This window comes from Carettochelys insculpta, chromosome 10, assembly GCF_033958435.1.
Source record: "Carettochelys insculpta isolate YL-2023 chromosome 10, ASM3395843v1, whole genome shotgun sequence".
NCBI classification, from domain to species: domain Eukaryota; kingdom Metazoa; phylum Chordata; order Testudines; family Carettochelyidae; genus Carettochelys; species Carettochelys insculpta.
Genome location: NC_134146.1, coordinates 29,793,101 through 29,810,317, shown reverse-complemented (window position 1 = coordinate 29,810,317; position 17,217 = coordinate 29,793,101). Strand labels below are relative to the sequence as shown.

General features: G+C 40.2%; 1 protein-coding gene across 1 annotated transcript; it reads left to right on the top strand.

The window, feature by feature from the left end:
* Positions 1 to 205: 205 nt before the first annotated feature.
* On the top strand, positions 206 to 15,595 carry CCNL1 (cyclin L1). The gene is made up of 11 exons (XM_075003767.1): positions 206 to 584; positions 926 to 1,000; positions 1,257 to 1,366; positions 8,492 to 8,612; positions 9,031 to 9,095; positions 10,586 to 10,685; positions 10,858 to 10,962; positions 11,223 to 11,364; positions 12,954 to 13,065; positions 13,176 to 13,274; positions 14,813 to 15,595. Exons 1-11 carry the CDS (start codon positions 324 to 326, stop codon positions 15,159 to 15,161), a joined length of 1,539 nt encoding a protein of 512 aa, XP_074859868.1. The 5' UTR covers positions 206 to 323; the 3' UTR covers positions 15,162 to 15,595.
* The last annotated feature ends 1,622 nt before the right edge of the window (positions 15,596 to 17,217 follow it).

Here is a 17,217-nt window from a genome sequence, read left to right as displayed (position 1 = left end):
AAACAAGACACAAGAGAAGCCAAAAGCTCGAGCCCCTCCGCCCCGGGGGCCACTGAACCTGCGGCTGAGCTGGGCACATAACCCCGGACCCTGAGCCAGCAAGGAAGCGGGCGGGGCCACGCACCGCGAACAAGTACGGAACGCGGACGTCACCACGGTGCTAGGCGTGGCCGAGCCGCGCGAGCGAGCGGGGACTCTTTTTTCCCAGCACGCACCGCGCGGAGGCGCTGCTGGGCAGTGTGCTGCGTCACTAGACGCCGGGCAGGCCGGGTTATTCTCTGCGTGGCCGGCTTGGGGTGCGGTGGCTTTTGTGCTTAGCGATCATGGCCTCTGCTACGACCCACCCTTCTCCAGCCGCCGCTCCCGCCGCGCCTCCTCCGGCCCCAGCGGCGCCCGGCATCCTCATCGGGGACCGGCTGTACTCGGAGGTGTCGCTCACCATCGACCACTCGCTCATCCCCGAGGAGCGGCTTTCGCCCACTCCCTCCATGCAGGACGGGTTGGACCTGCACAGCGAGACCGACTTGCGCATCTTGGGCTGCGAGCTCATACAGGCGGCCGGCATCCTCCTCCGCCTGCCGCAGGTAACTGCTGGGGCCGGAGCGCCCACTCTTCCGGGGCTGGGCGGCGGCGGGAGAGGGGCCTCGCGTGGGCCCTTTAGGCTGGGGCTGGTGGGGCCGCGGTTGGGCCCGTAGGGCGAGGGACGACGACGCCATTGTGGCGAGGAGGCGCGTGTGGCTGTCGGAGTGGGGGAGGGGAGCCGCGCGGGGAGGGAGGCAGCTGGGTCTTTGTCACAAAATGGCGGCGGCGGTGGTGGCCTAGCGGCGGCTCTTCCGGGGCGAGAATGGGTGAGCCGGCCCCGCTCCCGCCCTGTGCCGCTGACTGAGCCGGCTGCGCTCCCCTTCGCGGGGGCTTGTCTTCGCAGGTGGCGATGGCGACGGGGCAGGTGCTGTTCCACCGCTTCTTCTACTCCAAGTCCTTCGTCAAACACAACTTCGAGGTGAGTCGCGGCCTGTTCGCGCGGGGCCCGGGGTGGGGCGTGGGCCGCTGGAGGCGGTCGTCCGGTCCCGGCTCTGGGGCCGCTCCGCGTGGGGGCGGCGGCAGTGCGCTGGCCCAGCCCGGGGCCTGCCTGCGCTTCCTAAGGAACTGCCGTGTTGTTCCGCCATTAGGAGGTAGTTCCTCCCTGTGCTTGTGTAACGAGTCCGATGGGTCGTCCCGGTAGATGCCCCGTCTGACGGAAATGGGCTTCTTTTCAGATTGTTGCTATGGCCTGCATCAATCTCGCCTCCAAAATTGAAGAAGCGCCTCGTCGTATAAGAGATGTGATAAATGTTTTTCATCATTTGCGCCAGTTAAGAGCAAAAAGGTAAGATTAGCTCCACTTTCAATATATCCACGCACTATGGCAGTAAATTATGCCACATTTATCAAACCACTTCAACTTTTCAGGCTAGTTCCAACAGCCTAACATTGAGAAGGGACATTTGTGTGACTGGTTTCTATCAGTGTGACTTGGATTTGGCAAAAATAGAACTATATCATTCTGAACACATGATTTATATAGTGGTTAGCCTCTAGTATTGGTTCCAATATGAAGTCTGAGCCTAATTGAATTGGGGGCCTTTGCGTTTCTGAAATAAAGCCTTTAGGTGTAAGTTTGGTTAGGGTGTAGATTATTTTGTATTTTTAAAAAAAAAATCTTTAGGGTAAGTATGTGTAAATCTGTAATGAACATCTTAGTGATTTGTTTCTTAGAATATACTTCATTTAGTTAGCTCAGACAGTATGAAGAGTGAAGTCTCTAAGCAAGTAATAAGTAATAGTATTTGTGGTGAGAAAGCAGTATGATAAAGTGACAGTGGAAAGTGTGATTTGCTCTGCAGCATATGGAACTTGAATGACACATCATCAGCAAAGAATGTAGGATTGAATTTTGGAAGCTGAGTTCACCTATGATTACAGAACCTGAGAGAGATACTTTAATGGTACACTAGGATCTTGGAAATCAGTTGTGAGTGCTTAATTTTTGGTTTTCTGAGTTTTAAAGCAAGGTTGTGTGTCAAGGTTAAAGAGAGTGCAAGGAATGTGAAGGAGAGGCATGCTCAAATATTTCACAGTGTGGCAATGTTTAAGCCTGGTTTTTAGAACAGTAATGCAGACTTCGCAGCTATTAATGAAGCAGTTTGTTACTACCTCACTTATCTTGTCACTAGTCAATATATCTAGTTGTATTTACTACATTGACGGATACAGAATAAAGTGAATAAAAGCTCTGAGGGACTTCCTTTTTTAATTGCTAAAAATAAAACTCCTGTGTTCTGACTTGTCAGACCAAAGGGGAATTAAAATAAAAATATTCTACTACTGGAAGTAGAATAGAAAAAGATTAAGGAAATTATTTGAATTATGACTTTTTATCATATTAATTGCTTAAACTATTTTTGCAGTGCATGCCACCTCTAAAGTCAGTTTTACTTAAACAAAAAAAATCCGATCCATGTCTGATTTTTGAATGGACCCTAGTTTAAAAAATGAGGAACTAATGATTTCTTGTACAAGTTGGCACTGGAAGAATACTGTAACATTATATTGAATTTGGGGTCCATGGAATAATCTCATGATGGCTACCATTTGCCATAATTACACCAAAAAATTTGCTGATTTTTTTGCTAAAACCTGGTTCACTTCTTAATGTTTCTGATTTGAAACATACTAAATGTTAATTGGGGATATCAAAATGCTTTGTGTCCTATGAGAATAAGATTGGGTCATTTTTATATTAAGCATTAGAGAAACTGAAATGTACTTGTAAGCCCACTTTTCCAGACAGCCTCTCCCAAATCAGAATCATTTATCCATGTTAAGTGATGTTTAGAATGCATCATCCACAAAGACACAGTCATTTACTGGCCCATTTGTTAATTCACTTAAAGAGAAATGAGTGCTATGGCCTTAAGGTTCTGATAAGTGAATCTGCGTGAAATTAATGTCTAATTATGACCTTCAGGCTTGCTTTTTTTAAAAAAGCAAGCCAAATATAAACGTTTTTCTGTACTATTTTCGAGCTTACTAATACATAATCTGTACATGTTATTAACTTCAGCTCTTTTTTCCCTTGCAACCAACTATACAGCGACCAGCTACATTTACCAAAGCCTGGGTGATGTGGAGTGGTACATAGAGATGAAGCTGTCGTCATGGCAACAGTGAGTGAAGTATCGAAAATCCCCAAGGAGAAGCCAGTGCTCTGAGAATAGGTCACTGGAATCGGGGGACTAACAGGTTGGCCGCTGGTGAACCATTTGGAAGCGCTCCTGTATCTTGTTATAAGCTTTTTTCTTTGCTGTCCAGGTTTTTAGTTATATTAGTTTAATATTTGAAGCTAACAGTTAGGCTGTATTGAGAATTTTCTCTCACATCTTGACACGAGAATTGTAACAGGCTAGTTACGTTACAGTTTGGGTACATCTATACTCACTGGGAGATCGACCTAGTCAGGGTTGATCTTCCAGGGTTTGATTTCGCACACCTAGGGGGGGACGCATGATATTCAACTGTTAGGGTGGACAGTTGACCCCTGTACTCCTCATGATAATGAGGAGTAAGGGAGGTTGTCAACAGTGTTCCTTAGGGAGGACAGACAGATAAGTCAGTTGTAGATTCATTGATGCTCGGGTCTAGTATAGACCTTCCCTTAGTTTGTTTGTTTTTTTTTTTTTTCTTGATCTGATTTCTAGTAACTTTATTTGTAAAGTACTAAAACTCAGATTTCTAAAAGCACTGTAGCAATAAAAGATCCAATGTTTGTTATAGACATTTACTGGTTTCTAGTTCCAATTTTTGCTTGTTACGATAGAGACTTGCTATACATTCCACCCGCACCCCAAGAATACAAGACAGACCCTGGCCCAACATACTCACAGTTTACTTAGCTGTTGGGTTTTTTTTAAACTAACCTTCCTGTGCTTGTGTTTGCATGACTGGGGCTGAGAACCCTGAATTCTAGTAATAAGGTTGTAAAAACCTTTGGTTGACTAAGTAGCTTAGTTCCAGATAGTAGGCAACTGACTTAAGAGGTACTTTCTTGATAAATACTTCTGTTTATTCACTGTGGCTGTATGCCATGGAGTTGACATAAAATTTTTGTGTGCTTGAATAAGTCTGTATTTGGTATTATATTCAAAGACTGTTTTTATTAGCACACTAAGAACTTGTTCCATTGGAATGTCTGAAAACATGCCTGACTGCATTCATTGAGTCATGTTTAGCATGTGGAACCCAAGTTATAGCCCTTGTTTTTTCTAACTCTGTGTATAAAATATATATGCTAACAGGATTCAGAGTTGAAATTCAGATTGGGCTGGAAATACACACTCTGACATCAGTTTTATAGTCTTATGAACTGAATTAAAGGAAGCTTTTAGGAAGCTTGTTTTTGAACAATTTTTAAACACTTGTTTTCACTACATCAGTGAAATAACTTTGACATTGCAGCCTTCAAGATTTATATACTAAAAGCCACTATGTGTTCATTAGTATTTCTGGCAAATAGAGTTTGCTCTTTTGTCACATTTAGCGTGACAAATTTCAGGCTTTCATTTGGCAGTGAGAGGTCTGAATGGATCATGTGTGAGGCATTGTGATATTTCTAAATGTTTAGAAAAGCAGGATTTTTCTTGTATTTTCTGCCTCTTATCCATCTTCTTTTAAATGGAAAAAAATGTATTGCTTCAGTATTAGTTGGTGATTTCAAGTAGGAGTGGTAGAAAAGATTGCATTCTTGACAGTTCATTTAATGATTGATATTACAAAATAGCTACATCTTGTGGCCTGATTTACTAGTCATAGTTTTGTATTAAGTAAGGCTATTCAGGTTATGGACACTAGTTCCATATAGTGTGTACTTTTCTTTTGAATTTCACCTGTAATGATGGTACTGCAAAATAGACTGCTAGGTTCAGGGAGAGACTCCAAAAGCTGATTTGGGGTGCAATTGTGAGGCATAAATAGAGGGTAGATATTACAATGGTCATTGAAGTGCTTGATTCTTCTGCTCTCTTCAGCCCAGCAGCAAAATGGAAAATATTGGTGATCAAGGACAGTCGCAGGGAGGAGCAATGGCAGGCTTTCTTGCCTCTTACCAGGCAGTAATTTGTAATACATCTTGATTTCCACCACATACTGTGTTCATGAATTATGTAAATCCTTAATTGTTCATTCTTTAGTTTAAGACATAAGATTTACATTCTGCCACCAGTATGGCACAGTGGTCTCTTTCTTGCAGAACAGTATTTGTGTGAGGGCAGATCCTAAATAACACATCTTTAGTTTTTCTTTTAATGATTTCTAGCTGCTATGAATGCAAGTTATATCTCTGGAGTCTGAGGATTGTTGTGCCATAAAACTCATGTCCCTGGTAAGCATAGTGCATATATGGGCAATTTTAGTAAAACAGTCATGCTTTGATGATCATCATCCCTCCCTGTCTCATTTCTGGGCATCTTGTGCAGTTGTTTGAGAGTACTTTATCTACAAATATAGAGTAGTTTATAACTCTGCTTTTTAGTCTTTTTGTTTATAGTCTGGATAGCGTTGTGGTGTTTGAGAATCAATATAGGCTTTTGCAGAGATGAGTGGAACAAAGGAAATAGACATTGCATATGAATTGTTGTCACGAACGTTTATATTAGGCCTATGAAAATGTTCTGGCTCCTTGAGTTTTGTGGGCTGAAGTGTTCAGGGAGATGTTTCTCTGATCGCAAAGTAACTTTGTTAACAAGAAAAGGAGTTGAAAGATGTAGCTAAACTAACAGTTTTTGCCTTGAAGTATAGTGATTTTTATACTTTGGCAATTAATATCAAAGCTACTACTGTCTCTGAAAAATTCTGCTGAGGCTTCAGGATAAGCTACCTTTTATACTGACTAATTTCACCAGTTTTTCTAAAATCCTACCCATGCCATTCAGAATAATTGATGGGGAGCATATCTTAAAACTCATTAGGAGACACTGAATGTAATGAATCCTTGGTGACCAGTTGTTCCTTGGTAAAGGAGGAATTCTCAGTGATTCCCTCCTAAAAGAGCAGATGTTTTGATAACTAGGTTGTAACTTTTGCAGTAATTGAAGTTAAATAACTAGACTATATATGGCTTATTCCACAAATTATTGTTGGGTATTTACTTATCTGTGGGAAAGAGATTTAATGATTACCCAGTCCATGGTATTTGTGTTCCTGTTTCAGATTTGGTAACTTGCTGCATTTTACTTTAAGTCCATGATGATCTAAAACGTGAAAACTATACAGAATTGAGTTACGACTGATGCACTTTCATTTTAAAAACAAACATCTTGACTTTTTTCCTCAGTCTGCTAATGGCTCATAAACGAGTTACCCTTGCTTAAAACATGGCTGACTATGCTCTACTGCGGACATAGTCAGTAGATGGACAGCAGGTCAAATCCAGACCATCAAACACTTTTGAATGGATCTGGAAATCTTATCACTGTATTATGTAATTATCATTTTTAATTTTTGCTGGGGTTTAGACCTTGACTAAACTTGACCAAGAATTTTTTACCTTGATTTTAAAGGAAAAAGTCTATCCTGATTGTTAATAAGACATATTACATTGTCTTTAATCAAAGTTTTGTGCTTATCTGTTTGAAGGATTTAAGTTTTTAATAGAATTTCTTTGAAGTTCTTGTAGTACCCACATCAGGGAAGTGGAGTTTAATGACCTCTTTTGAGCTGCTGTGGAATTAATTCACAGTGCTCCCATGTACTACAATTAATCTAACTGTGAATGCCATTCATGTTTGGATTTCCCAGTATCTTTGGCACCACTCTGCCAGTGGAAGGAACTACACTATGAATTACTTAGCTTCTGTGGTCTGGTTCATTGGGCTAAGAAGTGAATCTTGCAGAATGTGTGTAGTGTTTGAGACTCATGTGACATGTATTTGCAGATGCAACAGAGCACGTCTTTCTGTATTGATGGGTATTGCATCTTTGCAGTCAAATTTGTAATTGTAGAAGATTTAGCTGGGAATGCTAGAGGAAAAACTGGCTAATGCAATGTGTTAAATTTTTTTTGCAGTGTAATTATTGAGGGGCAGTGCTGGGCAGACCACAGGCCCCCTGTCTGCTGACACTCCCCACCCCCAACATGCCCCCCCCCCACCTCTCACACATTGGGCAATTACTGTTGTCCTGCACTTACTAGTCTTCACCTCCACAACACTTCTGAACTGTGCTGTTCCACCGCTGCAATGCAAGAGAGGTGCATGGGGGGGTTAGATGGGAGGGAGGGTCTGTGGTCTACAGGTGGAACCCTAGTGGGCCGTGCGTTGCTGCAGCCCACTAAGCTGGAGGGCCTCTCATGTGCTCTGCCTGTTTGTGGGTATCCAGTGCTTTTATTGGGGGTTCACTGTTATCCTTGACTTGCATAGTATCAGAAACATTCATTGCACTTCCCAGGCATATAAAACAGGCTTTTGCTCTATTGAGCTTGTAAGCTAAATTGACAATATTTAAAAAAAAAAAGTAGACAAAGATGAGTTAAGAAGGGAAAAGTCTAGACAAGGGGAGGAACACAGAAGAGGACTTGTTGCCTGGGGGACTAAGCTGTACAGGAACTAATTCCTGTAGTGTTTTGTGGGTTGTTTTTTGTTTTTTTTTTTAAGATTTCACATTTTTAATTACCTGAATGCAATGTATTACAGGATTATGAGTGGGAAGTTTAGAAATTGCATGATATAATGGGTTTGTTTTTGTATGTGAAGAATTCTTACCTTGTACACATTGAAGTTGTGAACTTCACACATTGGTTTTTCTAACAGTTCAGTTGTTCTTCAGCAGAATTGTTCCTTAGTGTCATGCTTTGTGTAATATGATGTAGTGTTCGTTTTGGGGTTGTTTTTGCTCAGAGGTCACTGTTGGTCTCCTTTGAAGCTCACATGGGAATTGTTTACTCTTAAAATTGGATATTGATGCGCTCCCCCCCCCTCAGATTTTGGTAGGGACTCTTCAATTTCATCCCATACATAGGCATTTCCAGTACAATAAAACATTAACTTGCATAAATTAAATTTAGTAGTAGCTGATACAGCATTTAAATAGTTAAAACAAGCCTTTTGCTTGAGGTAACAATTAGCATACTTAGGTTGCTTCTCACTTTCAAATGTTGGCATTATAGATGTCTAAAATGTGCATTATAGATGGTAAATGTAATTTTTAACTTGATACTAGCTGTTTGCAGAGTCAATGAAAAAGTAATGTTAGCAAAAGTCAGTTTTAGTTTAACTACAATCAGTTATGTTACAGGTTGAAATTTAAGTTTAAACTTGGACAGCACAAGATTAATGCTTAAACTTGCTTGCAGGAGTTTAAAACAGGTTTCTGTTGCCATTAGTTGGTTGAAAGGGAAAACAGAGATGCAACTCTTTGGGATATGCGAAACAGTTTTGATTTTATTTCTTACAAACTATAGGACTCCAAGCCCATTGATACTTGATCAGAACTACATAAACACCAAAAATCAAGTAATCAAAGCAGAAAGGAGGGTACTGAAGGAGTTGGGATTTTGTGTTCATGTCAAGCATCCACATAAGGTGAGTTGTCAAATGAAATATATTCTTGCAAATCTTGAGCTACCTTGACAGCATCTTTGTGACCTGTAGTAGAAGAAATGCAGGTTTGGAAATGACTAGGAGTGTCTCTTCCATATCTCTATAGGTAATGAGTTAATTCTGTCTATGCAGCTGAAACATTTGGGGGATTGGTAGTTTTGTTTTGTCTTAAAAGTCTAAACTGTCAGAAGTGATAATCTAAATGTTGTAAAATTGGGGGTGTCTCGGTAGGCCACAAACTTGATTGGATTAGCTGTACATGGGTTTGTGGCCAATTCTGAGGTATGGAGGTAGAAAGCCACATAAATTTAAGAACACTGTTTCTGTAATGTTAAATATATGGATCTGTCATTTTTTTTTTCCTTGTATGTTAAAGTTGAGTTTCTCTCTTATCCCTCAGATCATTGTTATGTATTTACAAGTCTTAGAATGTGAACGTAATCAAACCCTCGTTCAGACAGCCTGGTAAGTTGATTCTTATCCATTTTTCTTAGCCAGGAAAATAGTAGCAGAAATAACAAGCTTGATGTCCTATATGCAAATAATGATCTGTAAGTTACAAGAGTAAAATATATACATTACCAAATGCATTTAATGCTTGTTTCTGCTTACTATTTTCATGGTTTGATTAACTTTTTTTTAATGGAGAACTCAATTTAACTTTGTTCTTTTTTCTACTCTTTAATTAAAGGGTAGTCCATGATGGTAAGTCATAGAACTCTGCCCTCTGCACCACAGCTCACCTGGGGATGGCCTGATTGGCTGCCCTTCTCTCCAGTCAATCCAGTGCAAGCTCTCATCCGAGATTCACTGAAGTGGTCCATATCCATCTGGCAGCATCTTCTAGTTCTGTCCGGGTGTCAAAAGGATTTGTATATTTGCTTCTAGAAGTAACTGTTCAACGTGTTTCTAAATGTGTATTTGTTGCCTAGCTACTGTACTGTAGTGTATCTGAAGGACCCATGGACACATTTTGGATTGACCTACTTTCAAGCAGTATGGATTCAGTTGACTTAAATTTGGATTACAAAAGTTTCTTAAAGTGAATACAGCATGCTAATACTTTCTTACATTATTTAGAACTGCAAATTGGCATTGGCGTCATTTTATACAAACACTGGTAATCAGTTGTAGTGTTAACTTGTGTGATTCGTGTGAATTTTTAGAGCTGTCTCTGAAGTTCAAAAATCATTATTGGCATAACAATACTTCGCAGTACTAGCTTGCCAGAGGAAAAGTACTTTAAATGTGGTGAGTGAGAAGTTAACTATGCAATTTGAAATTACCAGTCCCAATGATTATTGGAAGATGTAGTTTATTTTTAATTTTGTTCAAAACAAGATTAAATAGTTATCTGCTCGCAAAAATAGAATAAACTTGAAGCAGAACTGTTATGTGTAACATTTCAGTCTTCATTGGTTATATCTTTATCCACCCAATAATAGTGGATATAAAAGTATGGCAGTTAAACATTCAAGTTTCAGACAAAGCATTTACTCTTTTGGATAGAAGACTTTCATTGCTTAATTGCAAGCAAACATTTCTAGAAAAAACATTCTTAGCTGATCATATAACTGGGCAAACTGGTTTTTATATATATTGGCAAAATTTAGCTTGATGGACACTTCATAGAATATCTTAAAGTATTTGGAAAAATCAGTTTGAACATAACATTTGCAAACAATCCCTCATTTGGTGACCTTCAGAGTTCTAAGGGATAAGTAGTTCTTGCATTGGGACTTAAGGGCAGTGATAATGGTGCATATTTTGATGTCGCAAAAGTGAAACAACAAATTCAACATGTTTTCCTTTACAGTGGTGGTAGTACTAAAGCCTAAAAAAGGCAAAATGCATATGTAATTTAAAGAAAAAATAATAAAGTAGATTGAGTCTCCATTTTTTTTAACTCATTGATAAGCAAATATGAAACAACTTCTAATTAACCTTTTTCCTAGGAATTACATGAATGACAGTCTTCGGACTAATGTGTTCGTTCGTTTTCAACCAGAGACAATAGCATGTGCTTGTATTTATCTTGCTGCGAGAGCTCTTCAGGTGAGTGTGTGTTTGGGGGCGATGCCCTGTGGGGAGGAGAGGAGAATGTTGGGGTTGGTGTATTCCTTATTAGTAACTTTGGTTTTGTTCCTGGAAAACATCTGTAAAGATACAGTATTAAAGGTCAGATTTCTTTGATCTTAAGATGTTGAGGCCTAATTCTGTCTTACAGATTCCACTGCCTACCCGTCCTCATTGGTTTCTACTATTTGGCACCACAGAAGAAGAGATTCAGGAGATATGTGTAACAACTCTTAAGCTATATACTAGAAAAAAGGTAACTTGGTTTTTAGAATTGATTAACTTAAAAGACAATAACATTAGGTTGAACACATATGTACAAATCTACCAGAACAAAAATCTCCACCACACTCCCCAGATGCTCATTCAAGAAGAAGATGAGAAAGCAAACAGCATATGACAAGTGTCAGTTAAGTTGCTTAGTCAATGTGTGTGTTATACGCTAACAGGTGCAGGATATTGACTAAAGGAATCTTGGTTTAAAATCTTAACTGAGCATATTCCTTTTTTACACAGCCTAATTATGAATTGCTGGATAAAGAAGTAGAAAAGAGAAAAATGGCATTACAGGAAGCTAAACTTAAAGCAAAAGGATTAAACCCAGATGGTACTCCAGCTCTCTCAACACTGGGTGGCTTTTCACCTGCTTCCAAACCATGTAAGTTACAGTGCAAGGAAGTGCTGTTGGCAGACGTCTTCTATGAGTTTCTTCTTTTATGTCTTGATGCAATAAATAGAATGAGATGTAAAATTTCTTATTCTCCATTGGAAGTTGTCTGGGAACGTGGGGTTTTGCGTTTCAGAAACACTGACAAGAAAAAGATTTAAAGTGACACTAAGTTGAAATCTCTAGTCACTTGATGCAACTTGAACATCTTGGAGTTCTGATGCTTATTTTACTTGTGCTAGGTATTTCTAACAAGTGATTTTTGAAAACTAATTCTCAGTATGGTTAACCATGTAACATTTAGCAGGGCCATTGCATTCAAAGCTGTGAATTTGACCTATTCAGAAATCTAACGCTGGAAGTTCTGGTAGCAGTGCTGTCTGGGTAGTAATATAGACACTGCACAAAACTTAACCTGTGGCTATAAATTTAACACACCAGCCAGTAATTAAAATTATGCTTATGGAACTTCAGAAAGGGATGCTATGAGTTCAGAAATTGCTGGTCGTTCAAAGAAAGCTATTTTTTAAATGTTTGAATTTCAGTAGCACTTAAAGGCCACAGCTAGGTTGGGCAGATTGTACTAGGCAGTGTGTACAAACACTATAATAAATGGGTGTGTTATCTGAAGACTAGAGCAAATAGAAAACAAAATTATTTTCCATGCATCTTTCAAGGTAGCAACTGTTCCTTGGGAACTAGCAATATCACTGAACTTTAAAACTTCCTTGAAGTGTAGTGCATGCAGAAGTCCCTTATAGATATCTAAATGTGATGGGATAATTTGGCTTATGGCAAGCTCCCTTGAAAAGCAGTGTGAAAATGGGATTTGAAGACATGGAATAAGCTAGCAACTCAGTTTTCTGCCTTTGGCTAATTGAAGTAAAGAGAGAACCTTTCTCTTAAATAACATCACATGGGTGCAAATCATGTAATTGGGTCTGAAATGAAACCCTAAATGTTTTGCTGTTGCTTAGATGACCTGATTATGTGGTCCCACGAACTTATGTGCTCAATCAAGCAAATAGTAAGATGTTTCTTTGCTTAACTAAGAATCGCCTTGTCTGCATCTCTCAATGAAGCTATGTGTAGGCAGTGGCCTAAGCTCGAAAGAAGCTACGCAGTTTGCAGTGCACAAATTATGTAGCATGTTTCAAGTAGATTTCAAATCTGCTATTTCGGCATGTGGTGCTGCTGTGTAAACAGCACCACGACCCAAAATAAAGCCCTATGTCTAAGTATCCCTATACTCCTCATGCAGTGAGGCTTTTAGGGATGCCAAAATAGCGCACACCCGTTATCCCAAACTGTTGGGAGACAATGGGCACATCGTATAGACGAGGGCAGCCATTTCAGGATACTGCAGTATCCTGATGTGGCACCTGCCATGTAGGTATAGTCTGAGAGGCCAACTAGGACTGGCTTCTATTCTCAGACTTTGTTCCAAACAGTCTAATCCTGACTATAGGAAAGATGCAATGGCAGTCTTTTTCCCATGATTCTAAGTAAAACATGTGAAGGGAAACAGTGGTAGAATTTGCTGTCTGTGTATAACCTCTTCACCTTCCTCTAATTCTTAGCTTCCCCAAGAGAAATGAAAACAGAGGAGAAAACACCAGTATCTGTGAATGCCAAAACGATTAAGAAAGAACCAGAAGAAAGGCAACTAGCTTCAAAGAGCCCTTACAATGGGTGGGTAAAATTTTGGTTTTCTTAAGCCAGCCAAACATAAGTGAGGCACTGGCCATCTAGTTGTGAGACTAAATTTGCATTTGCTGAGTATGATCTTCTTAACATTTAAGCATGAGAAAAGAAAGCAAGAGGAGTAGAAGCAGCAGAAGTGCTAGTAGGTCAAGATCAAGAACAAAGTCACGATCTAGATCTCATACTCCTAGAAGACAGTAAGTAAAATAATACTATTTGTTTTCTAAATACCCTGTTTTAAGTGGATAATTCAAAATACCATTCCATCTAGTAGATCTTAGATTACTGATAGCAAATGCTTAGAGTATAATATAACAATTGTGCTGATGTCCAGTAGATACTAAAATGCAGCTGCTAGCGGATGAAAATCCGTGATTATCCATAAATACTGAAGAGTAAGAAATCATACTAAAACTTAACTATGGCAGAAAGTACCGTCCTCTTATGATGATTTGAAAACAATCATTTGCACCTAAGAAAATTCTGAAAATATTTGAATAGAAAACTAAGTGCTTCCCTTAAAACTTAAAAAATATAGTAAACCCTTGATTTACATTGAGGCTGTGTCCTGGGCAACCTCTGCGTAAATCCAATTTTGTGTAAAGTGGTGGGAGAGGTTGGGAGATGGCTGGAGTTTCGCTGGCTGGGGGAAGTGGGGGTCTGGAGATTCCTGCACCAGGTGGTGGCTCCAGCTCCCCCTGTGAGCGAGTGGGTAGGGACCAGGTTGGGGTGGGACTGGGTGCCTTCTGCTCCAGCCGCTGGCCGTGCGGAGCAGCTGTGTTGTCCCCACCGCAGTGCAGCTTGGTCCCAGGGCTGCTCCGATGGCAGCAGCTCTAGCCAAAGTGTGGCTTGATCCTGGGACTGCGCCAGCCATGCCTGCCCCCTCAGCGCCTGGTGCTGCAGAACTGGGCAGCGGCAAGGCAGGATCTGCCTCCTAAGGAGCCTCTGAGCCAGCCTGAAACTCGGGGGTAAGCGGATGCAATAAAGTAGGGTCCCCTGGACTCAACTCACATTAATATGAAAATGCGTACGTAAAGCCCATACAAAGTGAGGGTCTGCTATAGTTGTGTGTAGTGAAAGTACCATAAGAAATGAAGTCTCCTATGCAACCAAACTTTTAAACTTTCCGTGTATGTTGTAACCCTCTCAAATATCTGACGTGCATAAATATTAATACCTATTTTAATATATAGCTTTAGAGATTGGATCTTGTTCTGTGGCTACCCATTTTTCATTGGAACTGTTAGGAACTGGGCGCACACAGAAATCTTATAGCTATGTTTGCAAAGAAAAATCTGTATTTACGTTTCAAGCCAATGCAGTGTCTGCTGGAATTTGTAAAAGAGCCTTAAATAATATCTTAAGGATATGAATGAGCTTGATCTATGATCAAACTGATTTGATCTGTCACTATTAACATCTTACTGCCCCAGTACGTAAATAAGAGTAAGTGTAGTGTGTAAGAACCACAATCTCCTTTTGAATGGTTGCTTATGTTGAGCTTTCAGTACCATAGAGTGGGTTAAAGGTAAGGGGGAGCTGCTTTGAATTGATTAGCGGAAATTCCACATTCAGATATGTGGGATATACTGGTAAAGTAATTTGACATTAGGCTACTTGTGCTCTGGATGCTTGTTACAGTCTAGATTTTTTTTTTTCAAACCTTCTGTTTAAAATGGAAGCAGGTTTCTTAATTTTTTTTAAATTTAAAAAAAATCATTGTCTCTTTTTTAAGTTACAATAATAGGAGGAGTCTATCTGGAACGTACAGCTCAAGGTCAAGAAGCAGGTCCCGAAGTCACAGTGGCAGTCCTCACAGACATCATAATCATGGATCTCCACACCTAAAAGCCAAGCACAGCAGGGATGAGTTGAAGAGTGCAAATAGGCATGGTCATAAAAGGAAAAAGTCTCGCTCTCGTTCTCAGAGTAAATCCAGGGATCACTCTGATGCTGCCAAGAAACACAGGCATGAACGGGGACATCACAGGGACAGGCGTGAAAGATCCCGTTCATTTGAGAGATCTCATAAAGGCAAGCATCATAGCAGCAGTCGGTCAGGACATAGCAGACACAGACGCTAAGTTTTGGGCCTGCGACTAGTTTTTAGTTAAACCTGTATATAATGCAGCGTTTGGACTGACATTGGAAGAGAGAATAATTAGGATTCGATTTATTTAAAGCCCAACATCTAATTTTCTAAAACATGTAGGACGTTTTTTCCTTTGGACTTTAATTTTTTGCACATAAAATACCGTAGCAGTATCAAACGATTGAAAACAATGATCAGGTTAAATTGTATGTATTAGAGTTATTGTTTATCAATATCAGAACTGGAGAACATACTTCTGTTTAAAAAAGTACATTATTTTTATACAAGCCAATTGCAGACACTTATATTTAAGTATAGTTATTTGTCTAAACAATGGTGAATACTTTCTTACACTGGTTTTAGTCTGCATGTGTATAAAAGATTTTTACAAGAAATAAAATATAGTGCTGGTTTTTTACTATTGAACTCTTAAATTTTTCTGGTTATTACCAAAGCTAATTTAGAGCACACTGAATTATAACTTCCCTGTTGTTGCCTCTTATAGATTTGTAATATTGAAACAGCTTGTTCAGATATTCAAACTTTTTTTTATTGCCTGTGTAGTTTCCACCAGGGGAAGGTTCTAGGTGTTACCCAGAATCCTGAATTACAGCACTGGGATAAGAGAGCAATACTTATGTTATGCCATGGCCTAACCACTTTTCAGATGCCTTGTGCCTAACTAGCATTTATCTTGGAAATGAGAATTTGGAGCCGTGCTCCACTAGGCCAGGTGAACAGGTAGCAATGTGGGTAGCAATGTTCCCTCTATTTTTTTCCATCCGTGTGCAGATGTGTACCATCAGTAGAAATGCATGTTGCTGGCTGTGGGCGCTCTGCTGTTCTGCTGGGTAGCATTTAACTCTTCTGGGTGACCAACCAAGCCCTCAGCTTACAGGGAACACATAGGGAGCAGGATTCAGACAATGGCTGGAGTACTCCAAAAATGTCTAAAGCCAGCAAGTGCCCCCTTCAGCCTGATAGCATTTGTGTCCTGACTGTAAAGAGAAAAAGGGCAGGCAGGGCTAACAGAACACGAGCAAAGAGGTTTGGGGGACACCCAGCAGACTTTGGGCTTGTCTAGGAGGGACATTGGGAACAGGGAGCTATAGTTAAGTGTTAAGTCAGAATTGCTGTTGTGCAGTTGCAGTTAAAAATAACCTATATATAGTGTGTATAATGGTAGGACTCCAGAAGCACAATGGTTTTGGTGAGGGTTGCTGTGGTGAAAAGGTTGGGGGCCAGTGATGCACAATACCATACTTCTAAATCAAGAACTGTTTTTTTTTGTTTTTTTTTTTTTTGTTTTTTTTTTAAGGCTGTTATAAAACAGTCGTATACTAAATCATTGATTTTCCACAAAAGAGCTACACAATTAGAATCAGTGGTGAAAATCATAGTCACTCACTTAAGTTAATCTTGGTTTGTGTGAATGTGGAAATGATTCTCCTGGGAAGGAGTTAAAATTTAACTGACTAAGGTTGCAATAAGATGAAGCACCAGGAAATACCACACTACGCCTTTGTGCATTCTTATGCCCAACAGTGTCTGTCTTCTGTCCCTGTTTCTCTTGGTCTTTTTCCCCAATCCCTGGTTTCCCTTTCAGTCAGGATACCCTCCAGTTGCTCACTGTAGTGGCTAGGTGGGTATCATTTAATGTCGGTTTTTTCTTGTGTAATTACAGCTGTGTCACATCAGACCAGTCAAACTGGCAAAGGTGTAGTCAGCTTTCTCTTCTAGTCCTTGGCTTTAATGTCAGCCTGTGGCATCTCTGTTACCGCAGGAGGTGATATATGGAGGGAGTTCCTCTGCAAATCATTACTCAGAGGAGCTTGTCAGAATTCAGGCCCTTCCCAGAACTAAATGAATTAATGTGTAGAGATGTGGAAGTCTTAAGGCATCTAACTGTGGCATGCTGAGTAATCTACTTAGCTGTGACTACTTATTCTCGAGCTCCTTTCCTCACACCCATTTTGCAGTTGACTGCTCCATTCATATACTCAACTACTTTTTCTCTTCTCTCTCACACTTGTTTTAATTTTTCAGAT

Coding starts and splice junctions, on each gene's coding strand:
- CCNL1 (XM_075003767.1), top strand. CDS start 324: ATGGCCTCTGCTACGACCCACCCTTCTCCAGCCGCCGCTCCCGCCGCG. Junction 585..925: donor TCCTCCTCCGCCTGCCGCAG/GTAACTGCTGGG, acceptor TTGTCTTCGCAG/GTGGCGATGGCGACGGGGCA. Junction 10,686..10,857: donor TTGCTGCGAGAGCTCTTCAG/GTGAGTGTGTGT, acceptor TCTGTCTTACAG/ATTCCACTGCCTACCCGTCC.